Genomic DNA, 20,453 nt, shown 5'->3' with positions numbered 1-20,453 from the left:
CACACCACAGCTCACGGCAACGCCAGACCCTTAACCCACTGGGGGAGACCAGGGATCGAACCCACGTCCTCATGGATACTAGCTTGTTACCGCTGAGCCCCCACGGCAAGTCCCATATTGTTTCTTTGCCCACGGCAGACACAATCACGGAGGACGGAGAAAGAGGCATGAGAAGGGGTAAAGCTCCAGGGCTGTCTTCATGCTCTTGCCATTTACCTCCCCCAATAAACTAGCACATTTCAACTGTGTTCTCACAAACAACTGCATTCTCATTGTACCATCCCATCATCTCAAACTCTGCCTCTCCAAATACAGCAACAAGCACACATAATTATCCAGCCAGACAATTTCTAAGATGTGTTCAGTAGGTGAAAGGAAGGAACTTCCAGAACAAATCGCCTTCTAGAATATAAGCAGGCTGAAGGACAACACTAGGAAAGAAGCATCTCTTGTCTCCCAGATACCGACCTGAAGGGACAAGGGGTTGCTTCCGTCTTGAGCTTTAGTCCAACACGCAACTAGTTTCTCCACGTTCCCGGCACAGATATAGCAGAGACACGCCTGCGTCTGCAGGAGGCTATCACCTTCGCTCTCCAGCCTGGTTCCCAACAGATCTACGGATCAAAAGGAAAACGAATAAGATGGCGCACACGGCAGTCTGTGTATGAGATCAGGAGAAGATCAACGATGGTTTCAGAATAACGGATCAAACCTCCTAACCAGCGAGGAGCAGGCAGAAACAGAGTCCCTGTCACATAAACCTTCCGCGCATACTTACCTGTGAAATGAGTACAAGTGCTTTGGTAAAAGCCGGGGAAGAAATAAAATACGGCACATTTGGAATAACCAGCAATGAGAGCTAGGACTACTCTAGATTATTGACGACGATGACGTTACCATCTTCGTGATTTTTCTGTTTCCATAATACTTTCAAGGAAGCAAATGGTTGTTCGCTTTTATACCAGCAGCCTGAAGCCTCTATTCTTGGGGTTAATGAATATCATCCCTTAGTTATCAGTTTAGTTAGGGCCTTTAATGGTAATTTCTTCTGAAATGCTGTAATTATTAATCTTATGAAGCTAACATGTATGAAGTGAGAGCTGATGATATGCTATTTTACATATGAATAGTCTCAGGCTTAGAAATTAATTTTTTCTAGGTTATACAGCTAGTACATGGCAGAAGCAGGAGTCTCAGTCTGGTCTGTCTGAAATTAAAATCCTTAAATAATACTATTAAAAATAATGACTAGTAGGTAGAGAAGCAATGGTGTTAAAAATTCAGAGAAAAGCATTCAAATGAGAACTTCATTTTCTTATCTGTGATTAGTGAGTTTACAAATATTTTTAAAAAAAAACTATCTGTAATTTTATTTCCAATATACTTGGTCAGATATGTAATATAAATATAAAACTCATTTTCTTACCACAAAGGGCTGAAAATTCATCTGGTTTAGCATAAGTCAATACTGCAGCTAAAGCTTCTCTCCAATTTTTAAGGTCACAAGACTCGACAATCTCTTTCCAGTCCTTCATGACTACTGCAGTAATTAGCTTGGGAAAGGAAAACGAAGGGAGAATCAGAAGTCTTTGCGTAACTTACAAAAATCAACTCTGGCTCATCAAGCGAAACTTTCAAAACTACTATTCACAGTATTTTGAGAAGAATAAAGGAGCAGCAAAGTGAAGTATATCCCTGAACCGACATAAAAGACAGTATTATTTTTTTCTCAAAAAAAAATTTATGCTAACATATTTTATATGAGACAGGAGTTCCTGTCATGGTGCAGTGGAGACGAATCCGACTAGGAACCAGGAGGGTGCAGGCTCGATCCCTGGCCTGGATCAGTGGGTTAAGGATCCGGTGTTGCCGTGAGCCACAGACATGGCTCAGATCTGGCATTGCTGTGGCTGTGGTGTAGGCCGGCAGCTACAGCTCCAATTAGACCCCTAGCCTGGGAACCTCCACATGCCATGGGTGCGGCCCTAAAAAGACAAAAATAAAACAAAATAAAAACTGAGACAGAAAAGTATGGGGTGTTACCAAAACATTTAACAGGAAGACATGACTTGGTCTGATGGATTAGGAAAAATTTTCTGAGCACACAAATATTTGAGATATGAAGTCAGAATTACTTTCAGCAAGAAGAAAAAACACTCCTGGCCAAGGGAGCACCAGGGGCAAAGTCCCGAGAGAGAAAGGCATGGCGAGTGCGGGAGAGGAACAGAAAGGCAGCCCGCACATAACACGGGAGTCCGTGACCCGGGCCGCGGCTGCGGAGCCTGCGAGCAGCCAACGCTGGTGGGACGGATGGTGGGACGGATGCCGGGACGAGGCTGCCGCAAAGGCATGCAGTCATCAAGCAGGGGCTTAGAAATGCACAGACCCTCCGCACCAGAAATCCCGTTCCTAACACAACAGCCTCATTAAACAGTTAGAAATGTGCACAAATTTTTAGGTGCAATAAGGGTGTTTACCACTGTGTCAACTGCATTAGGAAAACGTTAGAAATTATCTAAACATCTTAAAATAAGAAAAATAATATATTCCTACTGTAGATGATTATAGAGCAATTAAATATTTTTGTAAGACTTTAATGATATGGGAAAATGATTACAACATAAGTGACAGTATCTATAAGCAAAACCACATACTTGTACATGTATATAATCCTAATTCTGTTTTTAAAACATCTACAAATACATAGGAAGAGGTATTAAAGAATAGGTACTAATCTGATGGAAGATTTAGGAGGTATTAAAAACTTTAACATTTTCTATGTTTCATCCTTCCTATGGTAAAAATTTGAAAAGTCAGGGTTCTCGTGCTGTGCGGCAGGCTAAGGCTCCAGCACTGTCACTGCAGCAGCTTGGGTTACTACTACAGCACAGGCTCCATCCCTGGCCTAGGAACATCTACATGCCGTGGGTGTGGGGGCCCCCCCCAAAAAAAGTATTTTTCACTTAGAAAATTATATATGTAAACAACAAAAACTGGGATAATCATGCCAAGCTATCAACAATAACTATTTATAGGCCACTGAATTATGGTGGGGTTTTTTTGTTCTTTAATGCTTTCTGCATTTCAATCATCTATAGCAAGAGCGTATTGCTTCTATAACATGTTACTGTTTATTTATTTTTAAAATAACGTACCCTGGTAATTTTGCTTTGGGATTTTGCAAAGTACTTTTTCTGGGTTCGAGCCAGGAGTTCTTGTCCACCTGCTATGGCCAATATAATGGCATCCGCCATGCGGTTATCATGTAAACAGAGGTCAACAGCACTCTCAAAGTCACCCGTCAGCAAAGCCTGAGTAATCAACCCATCGATATCTGCAACAGAGAAGCAACACACCCAAGTCCCATAAAGGTTCTGGTCACAAGACAAAACACCGCAGCTATGAAGGTTCGCACACACTCAGTGGAGAACACAGTGATGACTTCTGACTGTCGCTGGCAGGTGAATTTCCAACCAACTGTTGATACCTATGGAAACAGACTGAGACACACGTAAATAAAAGCAGGCAAAAGAGCATTGAAACTACAGTAATGAAGACCAGTGCACAGTTTCTGACCCAGAGGCGTGAGACTGTGCCACCGTTTCAAGGTACTGGTTACATGCACTAAGTGATAACCGAGTCCCTCACAGCCCCACCATCTGTGACAAAAACGTTTCTAACTGAGATACAGGGACTATTTACTTTCAAAAGGTTACGGAAATCACAAATTGAAACGAATAAGGAGTTCCTGCTGTGGCACAGTGCGTTAAGAACCCAACTTCTTTGGCGTGGGTTGCAGTGGAGGTGCAGGCGTGATCCCCAGCCCCGCACAGCAGATCCAGTGTTTCCACATCTTTGGCGTAGTTCGCAGCTGCAGCTCAGATTCCATCCCTGGCCTAGGGGCTTCCATATGCCGCAGGTGCAGCCACATAAAAAAATTAAAAAATAAAATTAATAGATATTTACCGCCACTGACGGAGATGTTAAATGTTCCTCCAGCTGACGGCAGAAATTCAGACTCTTGTTTTTCCTCTTTAATGCGCTAGAGATGGAAAGGGCAGCAATTTAGCTGGATGAAACTGGAGCAACTTCCCAGCCAAACCAAGTTTATATGATTATTCATCTAAACCAGACGACATGCCAAGTTACTCCAGCAAAGTTCTCAGATCCAAGTTTACACTAATGTCTATGATGTCCCTAAGTATTAACTCTCACTATACAATCATAAATAAAATCCAAAGTCATCAGCAATCATGTTAAACAAACTTAAGTGTCCATATCCATTACTGGTACCTCAGAAGATACTAAAGCTGAAGAATCTGTTTTCTTAGATAACCTCAACTAAGAGTAACTTGAAACACACAAAATATATTTTTAAACATACTATTTTCAGATCTTAAAACAATCTTGCTTCAACATATCTAAGTTTCTGTCCAACAGGTGTAGCTACGGTAGTCTTTTTAACTGATTTGGTTGTGAAAAAAAAAAAAATCACTTGGCATCCTTATATAAATGCAAAATACAAAGATTATTTTGTACTCAAATTCAATTAGAGATTTTGTGTTCTCTTAAATTAGTCATATGTGGAACAGAAGGTTTGTGGTAAAAATATATACAGTTCTGCTATAAATTCCTGAGTCTACTTGTAAGACTGGGTAAAAAAATATTCAGTGTTTTCTTTCTTTAGAAGAAAGGAAATATAATGGAGACATACTGCTGGCAAATACATTTCCTGCTTTCTCTTCTATGCATTAAAAATTCATAACACAAAAAATAAAATACATCAGCGATTACAGAGAAATTTTAAAAATCACAGCTGTCTTACATGAGATAACACATCTATCTCTGGTACTCACTGTTACCTGCACATCTGAATGTTAGTATCTAGTATTCAAAGTTAAGAGCATTTTTGATTGGATAATTTTAGTATAGAGTACAGCAGAGCATCATCTGCTAATAGTGCTTAATTAATTAATACTGACCATTACAGGAGAATATAACTATAGCCTCAATTCTTCCCCCAATGAAAGAGAAGTATTTGAAAACTTTAAATACTGAACTAAAAAAATTTAAAAACATAAGCTATTCACTGAGGAATAAATCAGAAACTGATCTGATTACACTAACTTAACCAAAAAACCCTTTTCTTTCTTTTAATGATTTTTCAAATTTGCTTTCTAAAAACAACTAATTTTTATACATGGACTTCTGAAATATACATAAAGCCAAAAAATGCACCATTTATTAATGTGATGGGTATCTTTAATGTGTAAGCTCCTGTTTTATTTTACCTAATAATAGCATCATCAAGATAAAGGGGAAGAGAGACCCACTTTAAACAAATTTTTTCACATGTTCAGGAAGCACACACTGATGCTACTAATTTGTTACATATGTATTTACCTATAAACTCATGAGTATATTTCCACATGGTGCTCTATTTGATAATACAGTTAGTCCAGTTATATGTTAATCCAAGTACAGTTCTTTAATGTCTCCTACAATTTCATCTCGGTTATTTCCAAAACTACTTCAAATTTTTAGTAAGATTTTACCCACATCCTTAATCCTAGGGTTAAATAAATGCTAGAAGATCCACTTCTAAGAAAATGTTTTTACTAATCATCTGAGTTTACTGATGAATTATTTTTATAACTGAGGAAAAGGCTGTTAAGATATCCCCATAACACAAAGACCAACAAAAAAGTCAAGTGTGAGATGAGAAACAGGAACCTGATTAATTTTCCAATATGAAATATAATTAGAAAGCAACAAAAGTAAATTATAGAGTTGTTTATTAGTGTTTTTTTAGAAACCCGGAAAATTAAAAGGAAAAAAAATTAATGATACAACGCTGTGTTCAAGGACTCTTTTTAACTAGTTATAAAAATTGTCACTACAACTCAGGATGTGAATCAGGACAATTAGTTTATTTGGTGAAATATTCTTTACTTGTACTCAAAGTTCAAGACTAATTTAGAAGTCTATACCACTGAGAGTGAGCCCTAAATATTGATGTGCCATGAAAAAAATACATTCACTTTACACGCAATGCAATGTGAATTTCTGAGTAAAATCTTTTCCAAAAAGTCTGACATCCTGATATGCATGTGACCAAATTAAGTCAATCTCACATCAGCTGTTAATTTTAAACCACATAATCCAGAAGCTGGGTCAGAGAACCAGATTTTAGAGATGATACTTCTGTCAAGCTAGTAAACAGACTCCTATCCTACACATCTCTAAGAAAACAATATATTCCAGCTTTATTTTGGAACAAGCAGTCAAGAAAAGTTTCCATGTTTCAATGTGAGATAAACGAATTACCACATATTTTCCCAATGTACTGAAAAATGAGAAAAACAAGTACCTCTCCCAAGAGCTGCTCTCCAGCAGCAGGGCTCTCCTCCCCATCACTCTGTGCTAGTTGATCAGAGTCTGTAAGAGCCTTTGGTACACAAAACAATCACAGCGGAAGTTGAAGAAGGGAGCATCACAAGATTATTAGCGAACAAGGAAGACAAAAGACCCAATCAGCAACATTCAGAGCTGGTTTAATCAGAAGAAGAAACTAAGTAAATTTATTTGAGAAACATCATTAGAGGAAAAGCAGAGCCCTTGTCACTAAGATCTAAGCTTTCTTTCCTCCCTAATGTCCTCCAGCAACAAAGCTCTTTTAACCTTAAGGTATCTGAGCAGTCACTGATTTCATTTCACTTCTTTTGTGAATTCAAATAGTATCAAGAGAAAGGAATGCTCTTCTAGCTATAACTTAGGCTGTTTTAAAATGAGAATGAGTCATGCATTAAAATACCTACGATCAGCATTGATTTTTAAACTGTAAAGGAATAAGACAGATTTCTTAGATTCTATTTCCTTCTTTATGACCTAAACCAAAATTTTAGAAGGCAGCTATTTTTAAAAGCCCCCTCTTACCACATCAGGTCCATCCACTTTGTTCAAGGCCAAGGCAATCTGAAATAAAAACAACAACGCCCCTACTAAACGGAATTCTATTCCAAGGCGTACAGCAAATGCTCACCTCTTACTCCACTGTCATTGGCAAAGATCCAAAAAAAGCTTAGCTCACGGGAAGCATGTTAAAGAAAAGCCTAAGTCTGCACAGGACTGATTCTTAATGGCGCTAGTTTTAATTACACTGACCTACTGCTCACATGTTATCTTACTCTGCTATTCAACCATAAAACTAACCTCAAAACAAGCATGTTTTCTTCTTTGTTTTAAATTAAATAACTGTAATTTAAAACAATATTTCTGCACTGTTACCACTGTGGCTCGAGTTGCTGTGGTGGTGCCAGACTGATCCCTGGCCTGGGAATTTCTACATACTGCAGGCGCAGCCAAAAAAAATTTTTTTAATAAAATAAAATTAAAATTAAAAATATATTTCTTCAGGGACCATGGAAAGAAATACTTTTAAAAGTATTCTGGAGTTCCCGCTGCAGCTCAGTGGTTAACAAATCCAACTAGGAACCATGAGGTTGCGGGTTCGATCCCTGGCCTTCCTCAGAGGGTTAAGGATCCGGCGTTGCCGTGATCTGTGGTGTAAGTCACAGACGAGGCTTGGATCCCTTGTTGCTGTGGCTGTGGTGTAGACCGGCGGCTACAGCTCCGATTCGACCCCTAGCCTGGGAACCTCCATATGCCGAAGGTGCGGCCCTAAAAAGACAGAAAAATAAAAGTTTAGACTAGGAAGTTTCCTGGTGGTCTAGTGGTCAGGACTTGGCACTTTCGCCTCTGCAGCTTGGGTTCAATCCCTGGTCTGGGACCTGAGATCCCATATCAAGTCGCTGTACATGACGGCAAAAAAAAAAAAAAAAAAGTTTAAAGTTAAATATAAAAAGTCTATAGAAGTGAGCAAAGACACACAGCCAGTAAGCAATGGCTTGAGATGTGAGCCAGGTATGACATCAATGGGGCACTTCAATGTGTTCAGCAGTGCCCAGCATGGGCAAATATCCGACCTATTCCACACACGTGATAATCCTGCGATGCCACAGAAAGCGTCAGTCATTTTCAAAGGATGCCAAGGGGCTAATACAAATTACACAGAGAATCTAAAATATTTCCTTCTGGGTGTCCAAAGTCAGTGTTTTAATTGCTGTTCATGTCAACATTGTGGTATTACTATTAAGCCCCTCTTTGAGAAGAAAAATTCTAAAATTGGAATATGACCGCCTGTTTTTAAAAGTGAATCTTTTTTTTAATGATTTTTACTGTTGTCCGTTAGAGCTGGTTTACAGGGTTCTGTCAATTTTCTACGATACAGCAAGGTGACCAGTCACACACACTCATAAACTTTCCTTTTCCTCACATTGCCATGCTCCATCCTAAATGACCAGATTACAGTGCCCAGTGCTTTTATTTTTTTTTAAGTTAAAGCATTAGGCAAATCACTTTGGCTTTTGTTTCTTCAGGTTCGGTATGATAGACTGCCCTTGTTCTAGAGTATTTACTAGTTACGTGTGAGCTGGGCAGTTTGGGAACTGCGGGCTGAAGGCGTGAAGAGCCAGGGTGGAAACTCTAAGAGCCTGGCGGTGGTTCCCTCTTCCCTGGCATCCTTCAGCTGTAGACACAGGTTGACGTCTAACAGTTTCCCTCACTCTCTCCTCCAGAGCCACGGGTTGCACATCCTCCTAAAAATCTCAGTGCTGTGTCCAGTGTTGGAGGTTCAGAGCCTCTTTTCTTTCAAGGCCCAATTCTCCCCGACACAGGTCTTAAAACAAGTTTGAGTTAAAGATGGTTCTGGCAGCTTTTAAACCCAGGTATAATGAGGAGTTCCATCTATGACAACACATACCCAAAACTTTGGCAACCAAGCCCAAATTCTTACTAACTATGCTACATAAATATTTCACTTGTATAAGCACAGTCTTTAAACCTTCCCCCAAATTTACCTTCTTTCCCAGGTCTTCTTTTCTGTATCCTAGAAGCTCGAGGTACTTTCCTCGAGAATCATCCTCAAAATTTACCTTTAAAAAAACAGACGTATTCTTGAAACAAGGACCTGCATTTAAAGGCTTAATTTTTAATTAACTGCTCAAATTCCAAACAGACTTGTTAAAAATACCTAATGTCTATTATATCGACTAGAAGGCTCAATGCAAAAGAATCCAAAGAATAGCTTTTTTTAAGAAGTTTTTTTTTTTATAGTAAGCCTAGTAGTGGAGTTCCCGTTGTGGCACGGCAGAAACGAATCCAACTGGGAACCATGAGTTTGTAAGTTTGATCCCTGGCCTTGCTCAGTGGGTTCAGGATCCAGTGTTGCCATGAGCTGTGGTGTAAGTCGCAGACATGGCTCGGATCTTGCATTGCTGTGGCTGTGGTGTAGGCCGGCAGCTGTAGCTCCAACTAGACCCCTAGCCTGGGAACCTCCATGTGCTGCAGGTGTGGTCCTAAAAAGCAAAAAAAAAAAAAAAAAAAAAAAAAATCGTAAGCCTAGTAGTAATTATCCTGGTTGAATAAAGCTCACTTTTAAACTAATTTTTGTGAAAACAAAGTCATGTCCAAATGTTATATGAATGCAAAACTCACATTATGAGAAACATTCAGTGTCCTAAAACTCTCCCTAAAAACTAATATAAAATTACATTTCCCCTTACTGTATTCAAGATCTCCTTTCTTTGGGAAAATTCAGAATTGAGAAATAGACACCCAGTGGAGGCAAAATGACTAACCAGAAACTTCCATCCGTTACCCCACTGTCATAAATGCAACCTTTATAAAGCTGCTTTAATTTCACCATGAGGTTTCCAAAATCACATTCTTCTGAGCGTTTCTTTGACAGAAAGACAGATTGAGAATAGGATGGGAATGCCTGAATTTATAGACAATGAAATGAAATGATTTAATTCCAACCTTACCTTCAAAAAGGACCACACATTTTTCTCAAACTCAGTCTGAGACGCATCGATTTTTTTTTGGCAGTAGCTGACGAAGCCCTGTGACTGCACGACCTGCTGAAGTTGGTCGGACCGTTTGAGGAACTCCTGTTCTGTCACCACCTGACTGATGAGCACGTGGTGCTGCTGCGGCTGCTGCGGCTCAGCCCCCTGCGGAGGCTGCGCCCTGACACTCGCAAAGGTGACCAGTTTGCCTCCGAACTGGGGAAGAACAGACAGACGAAATCAGTTTGAACCACAAGGATGTGGCCCGAGAAAATGCTTATTGTACACCTGCTGGAGGAAAGAACTGTGGCCTAAGTGGATCCCGCTCTGGAACGACTGGCTGGTACGCTCCCCCTGCTCCGCAACTACCCAGCCTCGCCACGCCGCCCACCTTCTGGAGAAAGGCCTCATTTCTGTGCCTACAACCGCCCACCTACCTGGCTTTACTAACTGCCACATGCTCGATGCTACTCCTCTCTGAGGCCCGGGCAAATGTCGCCTCTGCCACCCCAGGTGCCCTCAGGATATTCTCTCTCTCTCTCAACTGTTAGCTACATGTATTTGCCTCACCTTCTATTCTAGGCTCGGAGTTTTTAAAAACTGGCAGAATATGCCACTTCAAAATATGCCATTTGGGGAGTTCCCATCGTGGCGCAACAGAAACGAATCCAACTAGGAACCAGGAGGTCGCAGGTTCAATCCCTGGCCTCAATCCAGTGGGTTAAGGATCCAGCACTGCCGTGAGCAGTGGTGTAGGTCGCAGATGTGGCTCGGATCTGGTGTTGCTGTGGCTGTGGTATAGGCCGGCAGCAACAGCTCAAATTAGACCGCCAGCCTGGGAACCTCCATATGCCTCGGGTACGGCCCTAAAAAAAAAAAGACACACACAAAAAACCCAAAAAAGCAAAATATGCCATTTGGAGTAAGGATTATCTTGAGCTAAAGAATACTGGAAAAGAGCAGAAGCAAGAAAGGCACTCAGACGTCCTCTCTTATTTCTGAAAGCAGGCGATGAAACTCCCACGTGAGAGCTGCTCTCCCTGGACCAGGAGGAAAGAAACATTCTTATCACCAGAGCTGGGAGCCCAGGACGGGAGCACTCTGTGCAAACAGAGCTTGCAAAATAAAACTCCCTCCCTCGGCCTCTCTATGTGCTTTCGTCACCTTCCCAGAGCAGCTGTTCTCTGCTCCGCCCAGTCTCTAAGCACTTGGGTTCCGCCACCTGCGTGGGTCACCCTCTCCCCACGGGGCCCCACGGACGTGCTGCCATCCTTCGCCCAGCAAGAGGCTCAAACGCTTCCTCTGGCCTCTCACACATTCCTCAGGTCTGGGTACCGCTCTCTTCTTAAATTCCCTGGATTCCTTTCTTCCTTTTCTCTGCTATCATTCGGTCTAATCCTTCTTTTCACACTGAGGTGCTGTATGACTGCACATCTACTGCTTGTCTTTCCCTCCAAACCTCACGACACACTCCCGGGTTCCTAAGTTACAGACCTCTGACCACGTCACTTGTAAGGCCATCCTCCGAATTCAGTCCATCGCTCATCCCCTCGCCTGGTCTTCTCACTACCTGCTCTCTGGCCTTTGAATCTTTGCCATTGTGTGTGACTTTCACTTTACTTATTGAATCCTAACCAGGCGCTGAGTTAATTCCTGCCTTCCCTAAGTAATTAAAACATTTATTATATTGAAACTATTTAGGTATAAGACTTAAAAGAAAACCAAACTGTAGAGAAAAGCCTCCCCATCCCCAACAGAAGCTACTTGAGGACAGAGACGGTCGAGTTCACTGGTGTCTCCAGCGCCCAGAACAGCGCCTGAGACACAGCGTGTTCCCTACGTGCTCCTCCGACTGTCCGCTCTCTGGTACTGAGCATCATACAGACAATCGGCACCACTCCTCTCTTCCCCTTGTGAGTCTGGAACCAGCACAAAGGATGGAGAATCAAAATATCAGCCTTAAAATACATGTGGGGATCTTTAAGGTCATAAAAGTGTTATTTTTTTTTATTTTTTATTTTTGTCTTTTTGTCTTTTCTAGGGCCGCAGTCATGGCACATGGCTAGGGGTCGAATCGGAGCTGTAGCCGCCAACCCACACCACAGCCACAGCCACAGCCACATGGGATCTGCAACCTACACCGCAGCTCATGGCAACGCTGGATCCTTAATCCACTGAGCGAGGCCAGGGATTGAACCCGCAACCTCATGGTTCCTAGTCAGATTTGTTAACCACTGAGCCACAACGGAGACTCCTAAAAGTGTTAAATAGAAAAAAAACAAACAAACAAAACAAAACTCAAAATGTCCACTTTAGTGTTGCCATTAAGAGCTACTAGATGAGAAGCTATAGTTTAGATGTGCAGTCAGAGTGGACTTTGTAACAAACTAGAATGTAGGCTAAAAAAGAAGGCCTGAAGGAAGGCGAGAGAACGAAGGCAGACAAGTTTAATGACATGCCGACAAGTTTAATGACATGCCGTGGGGATGGTGCCAAGGTTGCACAATGAGGTGAATGTATTCAATACCCCCGAGTTGTATGTTTTAAAATGGTTAAAAAGGTGAATTTTATGTTATGTATATTTTGTCACAATTTACATGAGAAAAGAAAAAAGGGAGTAGGTTCCACCGTTCCTGAGAAACCCTTCCGAATGATGAAAACTCGGAAACACACCTCCAACTCAGTGCTCTTCCACCCCAAGGATCCCGTAGCAACACCTTTACTACGGTGTGAGCCCTCAGTGTTTAGGGGCCATAAAAACAAATCCACCTACTGAAAAGGAGGCGCCGACAGGCCTCCGGATCCACTTGGGTGGCTTCTTCAGAGGCAACACTACACTGTGCTGAGCAGTCTGCTGAGGGATTTGTAACGGGGGAAGGGGCTGTCCTGTGCCAAAGGGATCCAGATTCCCAAAAGACGACGAAAGCTGAAAAAAATAAACAAAGTGAGATCCTGTAATAGAAGACTGTATTACATGTTTTCAAGTACGATCCAAGAACATTTTTAACCACAATTATCTAATTACCTAATTGGTATCGTTGATCAATAAAGTCATTTTAAAAATAATTACAAAGATGACTTTTTTTTAGATGTTGTAATAAAAAACCTTAACAATTCCTATTACCTTGTCAACTTGTTTCTGCCTTAAACCATCTGCGCTCCCTCCCATGATAGAATAAACACTGATACGCCCATCAAAGGAAGCAGCTGATAAAACAGCAGGATTTCTGGGACACCACTGAATATCAAAGCACCACTGTGTGTTGGTGGGAAGTTCATATAACACCTAGACAAAAAAAAAAAAAAAAAAAAAGTCAGAAAAAAGCATAGCCGCTTTATAGCCAAAACACTTGAATTAGTATGATCAATAAGCAGAACTTTATTCAATATTTACTTTTAGAAAATATCTAACCAGGAAAAGCAATAATTATAAAAATTTCTTTAAAGTACAAGAAAAGTACATTATGATAAAAAGAAATAGTTTTGTTTTTTATTTTTCTTTTCTTTTTACAGCTGCACCTGCTAGGGGTCAAATCAGAGCTGCTGCTGCAGTTCACGCCACAGCCATGCCAACAACAGATTTGAGCCACATTTGCGACCTACTGTCTCTGATGCTCAAATTGACTGATAAGACTATTAGCTTCTCCATATCTGAATCCCCTACCTATCTCAAACTTGCATTTGAATAAAATCTACGTTTCTTTTTAGTTGCAGCATGCACTAAAAGTTTATTTCTTTGAAGTCCAAGCACACACAACTAAGCATAAGCAAAATATCATTTAATCAATTACATCACTGAAAAAATTAGAACTATAATTTCTATGAACTTTGAACTCACTTGGGAAGGCACAGGACAAAATACAAAATTTTTATTATTTGGTCTATAAATCAAATGAGCCAAAACATTATTTTTTCTCATCTCCCCTAACATTAATTTTTTTTTATATATTTACAGACATCACTGCATGTGAAAACTTGAAAGCACACATCTGTGGCTCAGCAGAAATGGATCTGACTGGCATCCATGAGGACACAGGTTCGATCCCTGGCCTCACTCAGTGGGTTGGGGATCTGGTGTTGCCATGAGCTGGGGTGTAGGTCAGAGGCTATAGCTCCGATTCAACCCCTAGCCTGGGAACCTCCATATGCTGAGGGTGCGGCCCTAAAAAGAGCCCCCCTCAAAAAAAAAAAAAAAAAAAAAAAAAAGCACACAAAAGAGCTTATTTCAATTTTAATATTATAGATACTCTTATTTTTACTATCATAGCATTAGAGCAACTAGGAAAGCACTTGCAAAAAAAGTTTAAAAGCTGTAATTAAAATGTGTGGTCTCCTGGTATTCTCTTGTGACGCAGGGGGTAAAGGATCTGGCATCACTGCAGTGGATGGGATTGCTGTTGTGGTGTAGTTCAATCCCTAGCCCATGAACTGCCACATGCTGGGTGCACAGCAAAAAAACCAAAAACACAAAAACAAAAAGTTTATGGTCTCTTGTCCGACAATGAGAGGGAAACCATTCAAATACGAAGAAGAACAAAAAGAGTAGTTAAAAGAAATTTTCAGCCTACAACCCAAAGCAAATAAAATATATATAACATTTAGATTTAGTAAGGTAAACTTTCCCCATCTAAATTCCCACAGGTAGACCATATAACAAATATTTCATTATAAAGTACTTTGTTCTTGCTGTACAGTTCAGAAGAGAGATTAAAAACCTATATCCACTGATTTCCAGAAATTAAAAAGGAACTTCAGGAAAGGTAAAGCAGAAAAAAGATTCAAATCTTGAACACGCCTACTCCGAAGACCCTGGTTTCCAAAACTCACACTAGGTACATCAAACCAAGTATTTCTGAGTCTAAACATCTGTTATTGGAAACCGGGGGTGAGAGGTGATTACTAGGTTTGGATATACTATTTCGGCGGCCGATGCTCCCAGATGAAACAGCTGAGCTCAGATAACGTGCACAGGAAAACCTCTGCTGGACTAACCCTTCCCGCACAGCTCCACCAAAGACCCCATTCCACGCACAGGCCCGGAGAACTCCTCCGGGAATGTCCTTATTCAGCTAGAGACACAGTACTACGGCAGCTGGAAGTCTGAGAAACATTTCCTCCCCATACCTCTCCTGTGTTTGGATTGGAACAGAGAATCTTAGCATCTTTTCCACAGGTCAGCAACAATTCAGGATCTGCCATGCTCCAAGCAATCGCCAAAATACCCCTATTAAAAAAACACAAAGAGATGAAGAAGTTTTTCATCTTGAGAAAACCAAATCTCCAAATTATTTGTCTAGGCTTTGGAGACACTCACTGGTAACAGAAGTATAATTTCATATAATCTTTCTGAGAAGCAATTTAGGAATATGTATACTCTGACATTACAAAGATACTCGATAGACAATGTAGTATAGGACAGTAAAAAATGAAAACAAATGCCCAACAACACAGACCACATAATGTATGACAGATCATCTTCTGATGGGAAAAGTGTAGTTAAAAATTACGTTGTAGAAAGCTACACAACATTCACCAATGAAAAGGGTTAACTACGTACATAAATTTGTATGAAATATATCGTTACACTGGAGTTCCCGCCATGGCGCAGTAGAAATAAATGTGACTGGGAACCATGAGGTTACAGGTTCAATCCCTGGCCTCACTCAGTGGGTTAAGGAGCTGGCCCTGCCGTGCGCTATGGTGTAGGTCACAGACGCAGCTCGGATCCTGTGTTGCTGGGGTTGTGGTGTAGGCTGGCAGCTGTAGCTGTGATTTGACCCCTGGCATGGGAACCTCTGTGTGCCAAAGGTGTGGCCCTAAAAGGCAAAAAGAAAAAAGGTCAGGGATAGAATCTGTGTCCTCATGGTTGCTAGTCAGATTCGTTTCCACTGAGCCACAGAGCAAGCTTGAATGATCTATCAACTATTACTTGAAAACAAGCAGTGGAAAATCCATAACACATTTTCATACTGTGATATGATCTGGGTACCATTTTTCGGTACAGAAAATCAGATGAATATTGTTTAAGATAAAAACAAACCATTTACACCTTTACAAGACAAAGTAGATACCTTAATTTAAAAAAAATATATGATAATTCAAAGTGGTAAGTAAATACATTTTTAAAAATAAATCAAGTTCCTTAGCAAAGCAGCATGATACCTGGCATGGTTTTCCAGGACTCGGAGTGGAGAGGAGGCAAAGCGAAGATCCCACATCTGGACCACTGGCAACCTATCATCCTCGGAGGCAAGGACCATCTGAGTAGCAACGTCAGGATGCCACGCCAACCCGGAGCAATGCATCTGCAGACAGTCACGCCCACATTTTATTAATCATACCACTTTGTGAAAAGCCAAAATGAACATGAGGAATATGCTTTTGTTGAAACAGTGGAAAACAACAACTCAAGCTTATTAAAAAAATATTATATTCATTATTTTAATGTATGTTTATGATAAAATTCAGTTTATTTAAAAACTCATAAAACAAATTCTATGAAACGCTCTTAAAGAGTAGTGTTTTTTAAAAAATTTTTTACTAAAATATAGTTGATTTACATAGTAGTCTTAAAAATATAAAAGTGGGGGTTCCCGTTGTGGCGCAGCAGAAATGAATCTGACTAGGAACCATGAGGTTGCGAGTTCAATCCCTGGCCTCACGCTCAGTGGGTTAAGGATCCGGCGTTGCCGTGAGCTGTGGCATAGGTCACAGGAACAGCTCCGATCTGGTGTTGCTGTGGCTGTGGCGTAGGCAGGCAGCTGTAGCTCCGATTAGATCCCTAGCCTGGGAACCTCCATATGCTGCAGGTCTTGGGTGCGGCCCTAAAAAAAAAGGCAAATAAATAAGCAAACAAATATTAAAAAGCGTAAATGTTTTCAATTCATCCATACCCTTAATACATAAAATCATTCTGGATCAAAAGATGAGTTTCCTTGTCAAAACTGTACCAGGGAAAAGGTCTATATACATTTAAAATAGATATTTTCAGAAAAGTGAAAATAAGGAGATAAAAGGTTCTAATGACAAAAAAGACATAACTTCAACAAAATTTTTTAAAAATTCATACCTTTCCTCTATTTTATCAGAAAAATCAAAATGAAGTGTCTAAAGCAACAAAACTACTATTTAAATTTTCACATGGGATAAATTAACACTACTATTGAGAAATATCTGGAAGTTCAGATCCTGAGTATTCCAAAAGGTGACTGAAATGCTTACGGTATACTCTATTCCACTGAAAGCTCTTTTAAAACTCCAGACTCACTGAAGACAATTTCCTGAAGAATTATTCTTCTAAATCGTTTTTTGTTATTATTATTTTAAAATTACATATTCTCCGATTTAGGCAAGCTCTTTTTTTTTTTTTGGCTTTTTAGGGCCGCACCCACAGCATAGGGCTAGGGGTTGAACCAGAGCTATAGCTGCCACCCCACACCACAGCCACAGCAACGCGGGATCCGAGCCGTGTCTGCAACCCACACCACAGCTCATGGCAACGCCAGACCCTTAACCCACTGAGCGAGGCCAGTGATCGACGAGTATCCTCATGGATGCTAGTTGGGTTCGTTAACCACTGAGCCACGACAGGAACTCCAAACTCACTTTCTTTTAATGTCCAACAAGCAACGTAATTAAAAACGAGTTTGACAAAACAAGGCCTAAATGGTGCCTAAATTACATTATAGCACACCATGACATAAGAGTAATGAATGCGTGGAGTGGAAGATTTAACCTGCTACGCAACAGCGTCGACTGAGCAAGTGGGAAAAGAGCATCAGCTCACCTTGGCAGTGCCTAATCCGAAAAGACGAACCCAGGATTCTGGAAACTACAGGTTCCCAGTCACAAAGTTACTACAGGAAAATGTTTACATTCTAGAGAAAGTTAAAGATGAATTAAGAAATTGCTGTAATCCCTTGGAACAGCTAGCAGAGCAAAACAACCAGTGTATCCTGGAACAACCCTCCTGAGCAACCCACTCCTTCTCCTCATCAATGGGGTATCCAGCACGGCTGAGGAGGAATTTTATCGTTTTCCTTAAAGGAAAAAAACCCTCTCACTCCAAAGGGATTTGTCCATAAGAAGACAGGATTCGACTTCACAGAAACCTGATGTGCTGCAAACTTTGGCAAACACAATACAGAGGTACCTACAGCAGAAATAAAACACGTTTGTCACAAATCGGTCGCTTACTTACCCTGTTGCTATGATCACTGACTTTGATAATAGGCTCATTTTTTCTGAGATCCCACACGGTAGCCCGGCCACTGGGACTGGCTGATGCCAAAATATGCTGAACTTGTCTGTTCCACGCAATGCAGCTGATATCTTCTGGGGGCTATAAAAAATAAACCACTAAAAACCACTTCTCAATTATCACCAAATTTGACTACAAAATTTAATTTCTCTTTTAAAAAAGGTTCACTTCAAAATCTACTTATGTCACAAATCTGCTTTTATATTCTTAAGTTCTCAACACACACAATACAGTTTAAAGTTCAGGCATACGCCAATTCAAGCATTTTACCTGGTTTATTTATCACACGTATTAAATTCTCGGTACAAATCAAGCACTCTTCCTTATTTTGCAACTGCCCCAAGGTACGTAACGGACCACAAAGTAGATACTGGTCAATATGACAACTAGGCAGAGCAAACGTCAGCCTAGACTTAGAAAACCACCTTTATAAAGGGTTGACCATGCGTTATCATTATGCTACTGCTCAGACCGCCAAAACTGTAGGGCCCGTTACCACGCGCCCCTCGATGAAGTTGTTTATACAACATAAAGACACTCAAGGAGGCAGAGGGAGGACTGCTCTTTCTCAGCTTGTTAGAATTACAAAGGAAAGGCTGAGGTCTTATTTTAAAAAATAAGTTTCCTTTCTAGTCTAAGATTTTTATTCTAAGGTGGGATCTTGTTAAAACACTGTATGATATAAAAGACCCTAAGAAAATTATTAAAGGTCTATTTTATTTACTATCAGTAAATCTAATACGTCATATCGGGTAGGTGATAAGTACTCAATAAATATTTGCTGTTGAAGGATTCATTGATATTCTGAAGAAATGTAATTATTAATATTTTATTATGCTGAAGGAAAATCAATGACATCTAAACAATACTTTTAAACAAACACAGTTGTGTGAAAAAAGCTGAAATAAAGTGTAGAAAAACTGATTTTGGTTCTTGTGATTACATTGAAATCAGTGTAATACCTGTGTTTTGGCTCCTGGTGTCATTGGAGTTGCAAAATTGTTTAGATCCCAAATGTAGATTTCAGATTCATTAGCACCGGAGGCCACCAGATTAGTCTGCAATAAGAAATACTTAATAACTAAATAGCCCTTAGAAATAACTATAAGAACTCAGAATAATTCAAGTCAGAGCTGGAAAGATTTGTCAGTTCTAAGGCATACCATTTTTCTATTTAATGAAAAAACAAAAAGCATGAATTCCTAAAAACCATGCATACCAACCTGAAATTTCAATAGTGTGAAAAAACATGATGAAATTCTATTAAACTAAAAAGTATCATGACTACTGACATTTTAACACAAGCCATTAAAAAAAAAAGAATTGCATAGGTAGACTCTCAAGTCGTCAGGCAACCGTGTGAGGGCTGGTGCTTGTGGTTTTGCATCTCTGAAAGGGGATCAGACCGTGGGAGACAAAGGCAGGCACCCAATCAGGCCTTCAGACAAACAGCCGAATTCTAAAATAATGGCATTTATTTCAGGATACCTCAAAGCTGCCTCTGCAGCTGGACCAAGAAAGGACTAGTAGGACTTCCTGTTGTGGCTCAGGCGGTTAAGAACCCGACACACTGCCTGTGAAGATGTGGCTTTGATCCCTGGCCTCGCTAAATCGGTTCAGGATTCAGCGTTTCTGCAAGCTGCCATGCAGGGCTCAGATGTGGCACGGATCCCACGTTGCTGGGGCTGTGGTGTGGGCCTGCAGTTGCAGCTCCAATTTGACCACTAGCCCAGGAACTTCCATATGCTGTAGGTGCTGCCTTAAAAAATAAATAAATAAAAAAGATAAGACTAGTAAAACTTCTTGTCTTAAATTCTCATGTATTTATTTAATTTTTTTTAATTGAAGAATAGCTGACTTACAATGTTGTGACTAGTTAATTTCCTGGTGTACAGGAAAGTGATTCAGTTATACATATACATTTTTTTCTTTTTTGCCTTTTTTTTTTTTAAGAGCTGCACCCATGGCATATGGAAGTTCCTAGGCTAGGGGTCAAATCGGAGCCACAGCTGCTGGCCTACATCACAGCCACAGCCACAGCAATGCCTCAGAGCCTCACCTGTGACCTACACCACAACTCACGGCAACACCGGATCCTTAACCTACTGAACGAAGCCAGGACTGAAGCCGTGTCCTCTGGATTGGGCACCACTGAGCCACAAGGGGCACCACAGGTGTTTGTTCATATCCTTTCCTACCGGACTTCCCGTGCGGCTCACATCATATCCTTTTCTACTGCGGTTTACCACGGGACCCTGAATGTCGTTCCCCGTGCCATACAGCAG

At 40.6% G+C, this 20,453-nt stretch overlaps 1 protein-coding gene across 50 annotated transcripts in view; it reads right to left on the bottom strand.

Annotated features, from left to right (window-relative positions):
* The window catches only part of SEC31A (SEC31 homolog A, COPII coat complex component), a 62,361-nt gene that overhangs the window by 24,959 nt on the left and 16,949 nt on the right, over nt 1-20,453 (bottom strand). For 22 of the 50 annotated variants that reach the window (XM_084973538.1, XM_084973541.1, XM_084973559.1 and 19 more), the window contains exons 5-18: nt 19,131-19,226; nt 18,109-18,249; nt 16,071-16,213; nt 15,033-15,132; nt 13,033-13,194; nt 12,682-12,834; nt 9,885-10,124; nt 8,919-8,993; nt 6,937-6,975; nt 6,371-6,448; nt 3,967-4,042; nt 3,156-3,334; nt 1,427-1,553; nt 469-614 (exon numbers count right to left, since the gene is read on the bottom strand). In XM_084973538.1, the coding sequence (XP_084829664.1) occupies nt 469-614; nt 1,427-1,553; nt 3,156-3,334; nt 3,967-4,042; nt 6,371-6,448; nt 6,937-6,975; nt 8,919-8,993; nt 9,885-10,124; nt 12,682-12,834; nt 13,033-13,194; nt 15,033-15,132; nt 16,071-16,213; nt 18,109-18,249; nt 19,131-19,226 (1,755 nt within the window). The remainder of the gene's footprint in view (nt 1-468; nt 615-1,426; nt 1,554-3,155; nt 3,335-3,966; nt 4,043-6,370; nt 6,449-6,936; nt 6,976-8,918; nt 8,994-9,884; nt 10,125-12,681; nt 12,835-13,032; nt 13,195-15,032; nt 15,133-16,070; nt 16,214-18,108; nt 18,250-19,130; nt 19,227-20,453) is intronic. The other 28 variants (XM_084973544.1, XM_084973550.1, XM_084973562.1 and 25 more) reach the window with 2 other exon arrangements.

The sequence above is a fragment of the Sus scrofa genome, chromosome 8, assembly GCF_054392235.1.
Source record: "Sus scrofa isolate SSC_HxYL_T2T_F1_AM1 chromosome 8, Sscrofa_HxYL_maternal_Yorkshire_Landrace_v2.0, whole genome shotgun sequence".
Taxonomy (NCBI): domain Eukaryota; kingdom Metazoa; phylum Chordata; class Mammalia; order Artiodactyla; family Suidae; genus Sus; species Sus scrofa.
The sequence above is the reverse complement of the archived record's forward strand: the minus strand, read 5'-3'. Positions and strand labels throughout refer to the sequence as shown.